The sequence below is a fragment of the Suricata suricatta genome, chromosome 12, assembly GCF_006229205.1.
Source record: "Suricata suricatta isolate VVHF042 chromosome 12, meerkat_22Aug2017_6uvM2_HiC, whole genome shotgun sequence".
In the NCBI taxonomy this organism is placed as follows: Eukaryota; Metazoa; Chordata; class Mammalia; order Carnivora; family Herpestidae; genus Suricata; species Suricata suricatta.
Genome location: NC_043711.1, coordinates 83,608,482 through 83,622,619, shown reverse-complemented (window position 1 = coordinate 83,622,619; position 14,138 = coordinate 83,608,482). Strand labels below are relative to the sequence as shown.

The following is a 14,138-nucleotide window of genomic DNA, read 5'->3' as shown; positions in this document are numbered from 1 at the left end:
TATATAACTTTTCAAGATTATACCTTTAAAGTGGCTGTTGCTCTCATGGATTTTTGGTATTTAAGGACTTGACTTTTAGAGTCCTGTAAGGACTTGACTTTTAGAGCCCTGAGCATTCAGTAATTTTTTAAAAGGATAGAGAGGCTTAGATAGCTCAATACTGTCATCTTCACTCTTCCAACAAAAGTGAAGCCAGTGTTAATTCACGAAGATTGTATAAGAATGAATTGTTCACTAACAGTGTGCTTGTGAATAAACAATAGGCCTATAATAGCCTATTGGATAGACCCTAATAAAATGTCCAAGTTATAGACTCTGTCATCTCAGAGCAGAGTGTCCAAAGGTCTTGATCCGGAGGTGTACCCACTGGGGATTCTGACTGGTAGGATAATTTTAACAGCCAGTCGCCTGTTGTCTTCAAGATGTTCTGACACTGTATGTCGTTTATGACATAAATGAGCATGCCTTCTGAGCAGGCAGTGGTTTGCTAACTGGTCTTTTGGAGATTAGTTCTGTTATGAAGAGCACTTTGGAGCAGAGGGGGCCAACCAGTAAAGTTTGTGTTTAATTCCTTCCATACTGTCTGAAAACTGCTTTGTTTTTAGCCCTTAAGAGACTTACTACCTTGGAGAGGAGGCTCCTTCATGAGTAAGTTCTGAGTCAGTGATTGAGGTTCATCATTTTATTGACACAGTCTTAAATAGTGACCTATTTAAGATATTTTAAACCCTCGTGTTTAAATAATTCACTGAGAAACAGCCGTAGTGAATATTTATTGAGTGCGTATTAACTATTAGCCATTTTGCTAAACGTTTTACAGGACTTATCTCATTTAGTCCTCACACATCCCTTTAAGGTGGGTTCTCTTGTTCTCCCCATTTTTATAGAGAAGACAGCTGAGGCATGAAGAAGGCTAAGTTTACCCAGAGTCACATAGCAAATCAGAGGTGGAGCCTAGGTTTTGAATCAGGAGGTCTGACTGTACAACCTGCATTAAACAAATAGCTGTGTTAATACTGCCACTCCATTGCAATAATGGATTACTAATTTTATACAACTTGCTACTGAGGAGGAAAGTACACAACCTCAGAAAATAATGCACTGAATGTATTTTGTTGCAAGAATGTGATTGTGGCAAAAGACAGTACCAGATTATAACTTTGAGGTGTTTAAACATAGTTCATTGAGCTACAGATCTGCTGTGCTTTTGTGTTGCTCATGGTCAGACATTCAGTGGTCTTGTTTTTTAGGGCTTTACTCTTTGGTTTCTCTTCTGACCCCAGTAGGTACAGGGAGTCAGTATGCCAGCTCTCTTCCCATCCTCAGCCCTGAGCCGACCCCCAGAACGGAAAATTGTGACCCAAGTCCAGCTGCTGGCCTGTCTGTCTGTCTTTGCTTTCCAGCCCAAGAACTGATTCCCTCTCTGAGAAAATTGGAAAGGCTCCTGGAGGCTGCCGAGGAGCTTTGATGTAGAGGTAGCAATTGAACAGATTGTCCTTTAGAAGCAGCCAAATTTCATTTTCCAGATTGAAAGACAGACTTCCAAGAAAACTTTTCTTTTTAATGTTTTGTTCTAGCATCCAAAAAAGATCCAACTTTAGATCTGGGCTTGAGAGTTTCTCATGGCTCTTCTTGTTCTAGGTGGAGGGTGGTTGGCCCACTCTCAGATGGCATGTGTCTTAATAGCTGTATGGTTGGCCAGGCCAGTCTTCACCTCCCTCCTGCTGGGTTCCAAGAGGAAGTCTACTTGACAACTGCTGGGCACCTCCCAGTACACTCACCAGAGTATTTTGGTGTCACTTTGTGACGGACTTGGACTTAAACTTCAGCTCAACCGCTAACTTGTTAATATTGTGGCTGCCCTCAAGTTACTTAGCTTTTTTGAGCCTCTAAAATGAGTATTAAAATACCTCCCTTCAGGGTTAAAGTGAGGATTAAGTGAGATAATTCTTGACATGACTAGTGGTAGACCTGGCAGGAAGTATGGGCCCTTAGGGAATGTTAGGTTCTGATTATAGTATTAGAGAAGGAGTTAGTGATTAAGACCATGGTGCTTGGAATCAAGCAGATCTGAGTTTAATGCCAGATGTTTCATTTCATAGCTGTGTGACCTTGGTGACTGTCATGATCTAAGAGTCCATTTTCTCACCTGAGAAATGAGGGTAATATTAATACCCATCTCATAGGCTTGGTAGGATTCATTGGGTTCATGCCTATAAGCACCAATTTTAATGTCTTACACACACAGTAAGCTTATAAGGAATTATAGCTCTTTATTATTATTGGTGGTATTAGTGTCCTTCACAGAGGTCCTGCCCTGTGTTTTCTCTCCTGCTGGCCCCTTCTTATTTTTTTAGAATTTTATATATGCTTTTTATTTATTTATTTATTTATTTATTTATTTATTTATTATTTTTATTTTATTTTATTTTTAAATATTTTTTTAATGTTTTTTAAATTTATTTTTGATACAGAGAGAGACAGAGCATGAGAGGGGGAGGGGTAGAGAGAGAAGGAGACACAGAACCGGAAGCAGGCTCCAGGCCCTGAGCTAGCTGTCAGCACAGAGCCTGATGTGGGGCTCGAACCCACAAACGTGAGATCTGACCTGAGCCGAAGTTGGAGGCTTAACCGACTGAGCCACCCAGGCTCCCCTTTTTATTTATGTTTGAGAGACGGAGAGAGACAGTGTGAATGGGGGGGGCGGTTAGAGAGAGAGAGGGAGACACAGAATCTGAAGCAGGCTCCAGGCTCTGAGCTAGTTGTCAGCACAGAACCTGACGTGGGGCTCGAACCCATGAACCGTGAGATCTTGACCTGAGCCGAAGCCAGACGCTTAACTGACTAAGCCACCCAGGCTCCCCCTGGCCCCTTTTTATTATCATTTAGTACATTGTATTCTTCATTGTTTGCTGCAAGGCAGAATACATCCCTTTTATCTTTAGTCATTGCTCCAAAAGACTGATTCTACCTGAAGGGCCCACATTCCCCACTGATACTCATTTTTCTTTGTCCTCTTGCTCTAGCTTTTCCCCTGTCATGTAACAGGGTGGGCACATTCAGCATTCAGTGGAGGACCTCTCATCTAGCCAGAGGCATTTCCTAGAGGTGTGAGAATTGAGAGGTTTGGATGTCTAAGTACTGACCTGAGTTTTGGTATCTTAAAGCCCAATTTTTGTCACTCCTGCATTGATGAATGGCCTTTCATTAGATATAATCTGCTTTCTTATTCAACTATAGTTCCCTAAAGCCCTGCTTCTTTCTCCTGGTCATTTATTTTGGATGAATCACTCAGGATCCCCATGTTCCTTGCACACTGGGTCTCCTTAAGGAAGACAGGAAAAAGGAACTAGAACAACTTAGACTCAATAGGGTCTAAAAGCCTGTACTTGATTGGGGTAGGCAAAATAGTGTCTTCCTAGCTTTCCAGAAGAATTGGAGGCCAGGAAGGGAAAATAACATGTAAGTTGGAAAGAACCATAGAGATCATCTAGGCCACAGTATATAAAGTGAGAAAACAGCCTCTGAGAAGAAAAGTGATTTGTCCAAGGCCACACAGCAAAGTGGTAACAGGACTGGAACTAGAGGGCTGGTTGTCTGACTGCATTCAATACTCTTTCAACTTAGTCCTATCCTGTGGTTCCACTGACCCTCCCTATGGTAGTATAATCAGCACTGTAACTGTAATATATTTTGGTAGAATGGATTCCTAACAATATTTAAAATATAGTCAGTATTTCTCCTCTGAACTGTCACATATTTATACTTTATTATTATCTTCTAGGGTGTCAGATGCCTGATACATTCAATTCATGGTTTCTTATAACTCTGCTTCATGTCTGGTAAGTGAGCAATTTCAGTGAAGTCACCAAATGTATTTTTTTTTTTTGAAACACTGCTGACTTGTAAGGTATAGCCTTCAGCATGGCTGAATATATGAAATGGCAGTTGTTCAGGCATTAAAAACTGTTCCTTTCATTTTAATAACTAGTGTCTTAAAGCACATTTTTATTAAAAGTCAAAGCATAGCCCCAGAAAGAAACTAATATTTGTAGACTTTTCTCAAAGAACACCTAACCCAGTGAACAATTCTATCAGTATCTCTTAGAGACTCTATGAGCTTGGATGGAAAGTTCTCTCCCTTGGCTGTTTTAGGAAAGTTCACATTTACGTAAAAGTGGTTTAAATTGTGAGAATCCGTGGTCATTTTCATTGCTGGTCATCAGAACTTATAACAAATTATAGCACTGACATTTACGCCTGTACCTCTAAAATGTGCATACAGGTTAGATTTGTGCCAGGTTTGTTACATGTAAAAATATTTAACACCTTAAACAGTATATTTTTTCTTCAGCTGCGAATTAAGTAGCCAAAAAAAATCAATTTTTCATCTAATGTTACAAGGTATTAAAGGTCAGAAGGATATAGGAGAGATGTTGAAGTGGGGGCTGGGGAATGCATTTATTGAACTGAACTGCCAGATCTCGGGAAAATAAATTCTGGAGAACTGAGTTCACTGCTTTGACCATAGTGAGTATCTGAGGAACGTGGGGAACGGTTGTCCTGTCAAAAGGACCCTTGTTTGAGGCCTTCAGCTGAGCTTTGCATCACAGGACGGAGTACTATATAAAGACTTTTTGGTTTTGATCACCTCTGAAATATTTCTCCTGAACTCACATAGTCACTGAGATTGGCTAAGGGGCATAAGGTGGCAATTTATTTTATGTTATTATTTTTTTTTCTAAGCGGGTTCTTCATTGAGTACACGCTATGTCCTGGGCAGTTTGCTGGGAACTAGCTGTGGTTCTCAAGAAGCCTACAGTCTAATGAGGAGATAAGACATTTAATTTCTTTTTCTTTTTCTAAATTTTTATTTGTTTATTTTGAGAGAGAGCGAGAGAGAGAGTGAGCGAACCCATGCAGGCACAGGGGAGGGGCAGAGAAAGAGAGAGAAAGAATCCCAAGCAGGCTTTGCACTTTTAGGACAAAGCCTGATGTGGGGCTCAATCCCATGCACCATGAGATCATGACCTGAGCTGAAATCAAGAGTTGGATACTCAACTGAGACACCCAGCAACTCGGGAGAAAAGATCTTTAAAATAGTCAGTGATAAATCAGAATGGCTAAGTTCTATAATAAATCTGACTAAGTAGTGCCTTTGGGATCACAGAGGAAGTTGAATCTTTCAAAACCTTTACTAGTTTTGCCTATTCTTTGAAATGTACCATGTCTTTTAGTCAAACTAAAACTACCTTCTGTCCGAATGGTGAAGTTAGGGAAAGGTTTAAGGAGGGAAGCTGGGTATCTTGAGAGGAAAACCATTTTTTCAGGAGGAGAGGGCTTCAGAGGTGGCACTGTAGAATTACTCACTGGAAAGGTGGGAGAGTTCAGAGGAGGCTAGGCTGTTCCCAGAGGAGCTCAAAGATAATATTCAGAGCTTGTATGAAAGGCTCTTTATTGCCCATATAGCTAGAGGTATCAGAATGTTAGAGGGAGTGGATGGCAAAATAAAATATATAATCCCTGTGACCACATCTCAAGGTCAATCCCTGACTAATAGTAGCCAGGAGAACCTTGAAACTACTTACAGTTCTTTCAAGATAGCCACTGTTTCCAGACATGCTCGCTGAGTCTTCCACGCTGAGGCTGGGCTCCTTTCTCAGAGGAGTGGGGAGTACTCCTACCAGTTAAGTAGGGGGAGGGAGGCTGTCTGCTTGAAATCTACACTTGGTCTCCCCTCCACCCTTTTTCTTTAGTTTTCACGATCTGCAGTCTTTAGTGGAATGAATTGGTAGCTTTCCAGTTTGAATCAACACACTCTTTTTTTTTCTTTTATTTATTTAGTTACTTTTTTAATAGTTTATTGTCAAATTGGTTTCCGTACAACACCCAGTGCTCTTCCCCATAAGTGCCCTCCTCCATCACCACCACCTCTTTTCCCCCTCCCCCTTCCCCTTCAACCCTCAGTTCATTTTCAGTATTCAACAGTCTCTCAAGTTTTGCGTCCCTCTCTCTCCCCAACTCTTTCCCTCTTCCCCTCCCCCTGGTCCTCCATTAGCTTTCTCCTGTTTTCCTGTTAGACGTATGAGTGCAAACATATGGTATCTGTCCTTCTCTGCCTGACTTATTTCGCTTAGCATGACACCCTCAAGGTCCATCCACTTTCCTACAAATGGCCATGTTTCATTCTTTCTCATTGCCATGTAGTACTCCATTGTATATACATACCACATCTTCTTGATCTCTCATCAGGTGATGAACATTTAGGCTTTTTCCATGTTTTGGCTATTGTTGACATTGCTGCTATGAACATTGGGGTACATGTGCTGAATCAACTCACTCTTATTGGGGACCCACTGAGTGTTAAGGACTGTGGGGCTTTGGCAAGAAGGGTATGACATGGTGTGCATCCTCTAGCAGATAGCAGGCAGGAAGAACAATTGCCTGTAATGGATGACAGTGAGAGAAGTGCTGTGCCCAAGGCACAAGCAGATACTCTGGAAGGACAAGGAGGTATAACTAAATCCAAATTGGGTAATGGTTGTGGAGGAGGGGCAGTATTGGATAAAGAGTGCTCTGTGGTAGAGATGACATCGAGATGTACCATGAAGGGTGGTAGAATTTCTGTCAGAGAAAAGGTGGGCATTTTAGGCTGAGGGAATATCAGGAACAATATCCAGGACATATGAGCAGAGACATGGAGTATTTGAGGACAGCCGGTTATCTGAAGTGTCTAGGGTAGGTTAATGGGGGAATTTAGTGGGAAAAGTTGCCATAAAGGTAGTTTGGGGCCCGCTTGTGCTGTTATCCTCTAAGAACAACTAGGGAAACTTTCTCTTCTAAGGGATAGGGGTGTTCGGAGGAGTAATGGATCCACTCTAAGTCTGTGAAGAAGCTGTGTTCTTCTAGCCCTGTTCTCTTAGCCTGAAGCTCTAAGAGGGTAACTGCAAGATAGCCAAATCCAGTATTAGAGGGCTCAGTGGACTTGCTACACATGTATAGGGTTGAAATAGCTCCTGTAGGTGCTAGTATGAAGGAAGGGTGGGGAGGCTTAGAAAGCAGTCATAAAAGTAGAAAGAATCTGCCCCATCCCCCAAGTGGGGGAAGAAAACCTCTAATAAACAAAATATCCTGGCAGTGGACTTTTCAGAAAGGTTGCTTAGGTTCCCAAGGGTGATGGCTCCCTGTTGGCTCTTAGAATAGGGACAGGATGTCTCACATTTTTGAGTTCCCCTGGAGGAGGTATTGATGATTCCCTTATCCTGTCTGCCTTCACTAGTTCCCAAGTTTTTCTGTATATTTCCAGTTTCTAGAGGGGCCTTATTAGTTGTCTACTCATGTGAACTTGTAGCAGCTGCAAGTCTTTGCCAAACAAGATTAGTAGTGACTGTAGCTGCTGAAAAATTGTCGAGAGAGGTTGCTGTCTAGCTTTCCTGCATCCAGATGTGGACTTGGTAAAAGCAGGCCTCCTCCTCTGTTCGCTGTCTTGGGCAGTGGCATTGCAATCCATTCAAGTGTCCATACCAGAAACTGGGGAGACCTTCTTCCCATACCCCCTTTTTCTAGTCAGTCACCAGTCACCCATTCAAACTTTTTGCTCATGACCATAGTAACAAAGGAGTTTTACTTTGCAACCCAGAACACACACATCTCTGATACTACAGTTTTGTAAAGCTTGTCCTTACAATGTCAGATAATCTCTGATATTTTCTATTCCATTTGAATTCATTTTAAAGAAAAAAAATTAAGATATTACCCATTAAATTGATTTTACTGTATTATAAGAAACAGTACCTGAAAACTGGTCTTTGGCCTCCAACCTCCATCTTCACATGCAATTGATCTTCTCAATACGAATTGAATCATCATGCATGTGCACACATGAGCGTGCCCGCGCGCACACACACACTCCCTAATATTCTCTCTACCTGAGGAACTCCTGTTTTCTCATGCAGTATCCAATCCGAGTATCATTTCTCTTTGAAACCTTGCCTTTTCTTTGAAAGTAAGAGTTAGTTCGTCTTCTGTGTTTCCTTAGTATTTTAGGGACTTCTATCATAGCACTCATCACATAACATTTTTATGTTTTATCCTATCAGTCTTCTTTGTGGATGGTGACTTTATTGAGAACAAGAATTATTTTCATCTTTTTGGAAAGATATGAAAATGAGATGTTTCTTCTCATAGTTCCATGTCTTAATCTTAGTTTATATCAATAAGTGTTCGTTAAATAAGTAATTGATGACCTCAGATCTGACTTGACTCGCACAGCATTTGGAAGGGTCCTGGCAACTGTCTTTTGGTTGGGTGAGAGTGGCAAAGCTCTGCTCCTACTTAAGTTTCTCTGGGTTGTTGCATGTATATAACAGGAATGTTGGCGTTACAATTGTTAGATATGTAGAGACTCCTCTTTTAAAATTTGTCATGGGGGGCGCTTGGGTGGCTCAGTCGATGAAGCATCCGACTTCAGCTCAGGTCATGATCTCAGTCTGTGAGTTTGAGTCCTGCATCAGGCTCTGTGCTGACAGCTCAGAGCCTGGAGCCTGCTTCAATTTTGTGTCTCCCTCTCTTTGAGACCCTCCCCCACTTGCACTCTGTCTCTCCTCTTAAAAATAAATAAATGTTGGGGTGCCTGAGTGGCTTGGTTGGTTAAGTACCTGACATCAGCTCAGGTCATGATCTCACGGTTCATGGGTTTGAGCTCTATGTCGGGCTCTATGCTGACAGCTCAGAGCCTGGAGCCTGCTTCAGATTCTGTGTCTCCCCTCTCTCTGCCCCTCACCCACTCGCACTCTGTCTCTATCTCCCTCTCAAATAAAGTAAAAACATTAAAAAAAAATTTCAAAATTTTCTAAAAAATGTTTTAAAAAATTGTCATGGAACACTAGTACCTTCTAGATGCAGAAGTTAATCTTAGACGGAATGGGATTGGGGTGCCTGGGTGGCTTAGTCGGTTGAGCGTCCGAATTCAGCTCAGGTCATGATCTCATGGTTTGTGGCTTTGAGCCCTGCGTCGGGCTAGCTCAGAGCCTGGAGCCTGGTTTCAGATTCTGTGTCTCCCTCTCTCTCTGACCCTTCCCTGCTCACGCTCTCTCTCTCTTTCTCAAAAATAAATAAAACATTAAAAAATTAAAAAAGAAGATGGAATGGGATAAATAAAATTAGAATATGTCTATGGTGGAGATAGAATGGGGAGGGAGTAAAACGCAGTTTATATTCTTATGTTTTATTTTTTAAATCAAAAAAAATTTTAATGTTTATTTTTGAGAGACAGCAAGAGAGACAGAGTGTGAGTGGGCAAGGGGTAGAGAGAGAGGGAGACACAGAATCTGAAGCAGGCTCCAGGATCCAAGCTGTCAGCACAGCGCCCGATGTGGGTCTCAAACTCACATACCGTTAGCTCATGACCTGAGCCGAAGTTGGACATTTAACTGACTGAGCCACCCCAGTGCCCTGCAGTTTGTATTTTATTTTATTTTATTTATTTATTTATTTCTATTTATTTTTAATGACTTTAGTTTGAGAGACAGAGCAGAGAGCAAGCAGGGGAGGGGCAGAGAGAGAGGGAGACACAGAATCTGAAGCAGGCTCCAGGCTCTGAGCTGTCAGCACAGAGCCTGATGAGAGGGTGGAACCTATGGACTGTGAGATCATGACCTGAGCCTAAGTTGGATGCTTAACCGACTGAGCCACCCAGGTGCCCCTGCAGTTTGTATTTTAAAGATTAGTATAGGGGCACCTTGGGGCTCATTGGTTAATCATCTGATTTTAGCTCAGGTCATGGTCTCATGGCTTGTGAGTTTGGGCCCCACATCACCTGTTTCAGATTCTGTCTCCATCCCTGCCCCTCCTCTGCTCTCCCTCCCTCTCTCTCCCTCTCTCTCCCTCTCTCTCTGTCTCTGTCTCTCTCTCTCTCATATATATATATATATATACAAACATTAAAATAATTTTTAAAGATTTTTTAAATTATATCATGATATAATAATTACTAAGCCCTTTACGTATATTATCTTTTACTTATTTACATGTATTATCTCACTCATTCTTATAACTACTTCATTCTTATTTTATATATGAGGGATCACAGGTTTAGAGAAATCAGAGAACTTGCCCAAAGAACTAGTTAGTACATGGTGAAGAGAAAATTCTAAGTGTGGGTCTGGCTAAGTCAACAGTGTTAAGTTGCTTTCCTCATTGGTAATTAAAACTACCAAATAACTAATTAAATACTTGCTTATTAATACTAATACTATTTAATATTTGTTAATACTATTTATTATTTAAAGTAACTGCTTAGGGGCGCCTGGGTGGCTCAGTTGGTTAAGTGTCCAGCTTTAGCTCAGGTCATGATCTCACGTTCGTGGGTTCGAGCCCCATGTCAGGCTCTGTGCTGACAGCTCAGAGCCTGGAGTCTGCTTCAAATTCTGTGTCTCCCTCTCTCTCTGGCCCTCCCCCACTTGTGTTCTGTCTCTCTATCAAAAATAAATAAATGTTAAACAATTTAAAAAAATAAAGTAACTGCTTATTTTTTTTAAGTTTATTTAGAGGGAGAGCAAGCGAGTGGTACAGGGGCAGAGAGAGAGAGAAAGAGAGAGTCCCAAGCTGGCTCTGAACTGTCTTGAATTCATGAAACTTGAGATCATAATCTGAGCTGAAATCAAGAGTTGGATGCTTAACCAACTGAGGTACCCAGGCACTCTGGTACCTGCTTATTATTAAACATAAATCCATAAAATTTTAGGGGTACCTGGCTGGCTCAATCCATGGAGCATACAACTCTTGATCTCAGTGTTTGTGAGTTCCAGTCCTCTCTTGGGTGTAGAGATTACTTTAAAAAGGGGGTGGTTTGAGTTCAGTCCTGAGTTGGGCTCTGCACTGACAGCGTGGAGCCTGCTTGGGATTTCTCTCTTCCTCTCTGCCCCTCCCTCACTTGCACAAGCTCGCACTGTCATAAATAAGTGTAAACATTAAAAAAATCTTAAATCCATAAAATTATCACATCTGTTCTCCAGTTGAACCTGCTCTCACAGGGCTTAGAGTGTGGGAGAGAGATACTAAACCATTAATAGAATACAGCTGGAATAGCATGATGAGAGGAAATGGCAGGGAGAAGAGGGGTGCATAATTTAGATGGGGGGATGGGTCACTAAGAGAGGGCTTCATTGAAGAGATGACGTTTCAACTGATGAGTAGAAGTTAGCAAGTCAAGGGTGGATGAGAAGCATTGCAAGTAAAGAGATCTAATGGTTCAATCTTTTTATCAACTGGGCCCTTTTTAAATATGAAATTCTATGCTCAGTCTCCATATATGAATAGATAGAGATTGCTGTTTGGGTTGAGGAAGTGGGAATGACCTGCTCACTCAGGTCTTCACAACGTGTGCACTGGTAAGGGACCCTAATGTAGGTCCGTGAAAACTCAGACCACAGTTTAAAAACCAGAGTTCAACCCTCTCCTTTTTACAGTGGAGAAACAATTTTGGCAGTTTTAAGGAATTGTTCACAGGCCTCTTCATCTGTAATGGGGGATCTGAGATCCAAATCTGAGGCTGATTGTTCCTTGGCTTCCTGCTTGAGTGTTGCCTTTCGGTGGTCAGGGAGATGGGGGGTTTCTTCCCATGAATATGAACAGCATAGCACTGATCATCAGTGATATGAAACTGTGTTTCTTGGTACTCGCTGTCTTTGTCCTGGGAGAGGCCACAAGTAGACCTGAGAACAGTTCAGGGTGATAAGTGCTATGTGTAGCAGACCTACAGATCTTATGGGAGCACAGGGGAGGGGGACTGCCTGTGGGGATGGCCAAGACAAGCAGTTGCATTGGCTTCCTGGGGTCTAGAACCAGAGGATGTGGGATCTTGAGGGGTTATTAGGAGGGTAAGAAGTAATTGTAAACTACGTTTTAAGATACTCCAAATGATTAAGATTGATAATTACTAGAGGAAGAAACAGGACAGAAGGGAAGCATTTTGTTATTTGTTTTTTACTTTTATTTTATTTTATTTTAAGTTTATTTTTTTTTAATGTTTATTTATTTTTGAGAGAGTGTGGAAGGGGCAGAGAGAGAGAGAGAGAGAGACACAGAATCCGAAGCAGGCTCCAGGCTCTGAGCTGTTAGCACAGAGCCCAATGTGGGGCTCGAACTCATGGACCATGAGATCATGACCTGAGCTGAAGTTCAACGCTTTACTGACTGAGCCATCCAGGTGCCCCATGTTTTTTTACTTTTATTTTATTTGAGAGAGAGATACCAAGCATGAGTTGGTGAGGGGAGTGGGGTAGAGAGAGAGAGAGAGAGAGAGAGAGAGAGACTGAATCTTAAGCAGGCTCCATGCCCAGCAAGGAGCCCAACTTCAGGCTCGATCCCGTAACTGAGATCATGACCTGAACCAAAATCAAGAGTTGGACGCTCAGTTAACTGACTGAGCCACCTAAGTGTCCCTGTTTTTATTTTTTTATTCTAAGGTGGGAAAAAACTGGAACATTTTTATAAGTCTGGGGGAAGAAGCCTCTGAGAAAGAAAAGAAGGAAGTAAATTGAGCGAGTAGGAAGGGGCTGGAAAACAGACTGGTCCCAGTCTTAGTCCAGCCAGAGAAATGCCTTGGCAGGTACTCCCAGCCTTTGCAAGAGGGCTCTTTAAAACTGCCACAGCAGTTTTGATGCAGCTGTAGGGCTTTCAAGCTCATGCTGAATTCCAGCAGCTTCAGACACTATATATGGTGAGCCCTGGCCATGTACACATCCTTTCTCTCCCTCCCCCAGCCAGTCACTCTGTTCACACATCCATGTAACGTTTTGCCCAAACCAAAGGCCTATGCAGCATCATTTTATTAACACTGCATAAACTAAAAGCACTGGTACCTGCTACCCAGAAGCTTGGTCTCTTGGATCTGACAGGCAGGCCACAGGCCGGGTGTAGTTCTTGGAGGAGGCTCACTGTCAGGTGAGATGGCTTCAGGAAGTGCCTTACCCAACTTGTCTGTTTGCCCTAGACTGTCCTGTGGCCCCCTTGCTCTCCACATAAAGGCTAGGCTTCATGGGGAGGGAGTTTAGGAAGCCAGGTGGAGATAGCCATGTACACAGCCCCAGGAAAGGGAAAGCATGCCAGCTCACAAATAAATAAACTCATTCATTAGCACACTGCTGAGGCTTGAGTGTGGGCATGTAGACTCCGCTTCCTTGGCCTCAGCTGATGGCAGAGTAAGGGAAACAAGCTACGTGAAAGTCCCCTTTGGGATTCCTTCATAGCAGCCAGAGTGACAGACCTGCCTTGAGTACCCACTAGTCTTCATTGAATTCCAAATTAGATCCACTCTGAGCAGCTTATAAACTACCATGAGGGAGAAAACAGGCCAAAACACAACTGGCATTGTCAGAAGGCCCAAACAGAGCAAGCAGGACAGGATACTCAGAGCTGCCAATTCATGGCAGGAGGTCAGCATCAAGAATAACAAGAATTCTCCCCTCCCAGATTTAGGCAGAGAGGAGGAAAGCATGGCTAGGACTGTTCCTTTGAACTCTACAAGGAGTGTCGCTGCCTTGTTCCTTGTCTGATCTAGCAGAGAGAGACTTCTGGAGCTGTGCAGTCACAGAATGGGGGAAACCAGCCGGTAGGGACACTGCCCTGGGAGACACTGTGGCTTAGGGGAAAGGGGGAGTTAAAGTTTCATTCCGGTTCTGCTCTTTTCACTGGGTAACCTTAAGTTACTTGAGTAACTGTAAACTACATTTTAAGACTCTCCAAGTAATTAAGGAAGGTGATCACTAAAGGGAGAAACAGAATGGAAGGGAAATTTTTAAAAAATTTTTTATTTTAAGATGGGGGAATACTGGAACATTTTATAAGCCTAGAGGTAGAAGCCTTGTTTTTTAAAAATTTTTTATTAAAAAACTTTTTTTTGATGTTTATTCACTTTTGAGAAAGTGCACGAGAGAGAACAAGCAGGGAAGGGGCAGAGAAAGAGGGAGACACAGATTCCAAAGCAGGCTCCAGGCTCTCAACTGTCAGCACAGAACCCAATGTGGGCCTCGAACCCACAAACTATGAGATCATGACCTGAGCCGAAGTTGAAAGCTTAACCAACTAAGCCACCCAGGCGCCCTAAGGAAGAAGCCTTTTTACTTCCGTCTCTTATT

The 14,138-nt window shown here is 42.4% G+C and overlaps 1 protein-coding gene across 2 annotated transcripts in view; it reads left to right on the top strand.

Annotated features, from left to right (window-relative positions):
* Positions 1-14,138, top strand: part of LOC115274034 (ubiquinol-cytochrome-c reductase complex assembly factor 1) — a 102,218-nt gene that overhangs the window by 37,135 nt on the left and 50,945 nt on the right. For both annotated transcript variants that reach the window (XM_029917402.1, XM_029917401.1), the window contains exon 6: positions 3,785-3,842. In XM_029917402.1, coding sequence (XP_029773262.1) covers positions 3,785-3,842 — 58 coding nt within the window. The remainder of the gene's footprint in view (positions 1-3,784; positions 3,843-14,138) is intronic.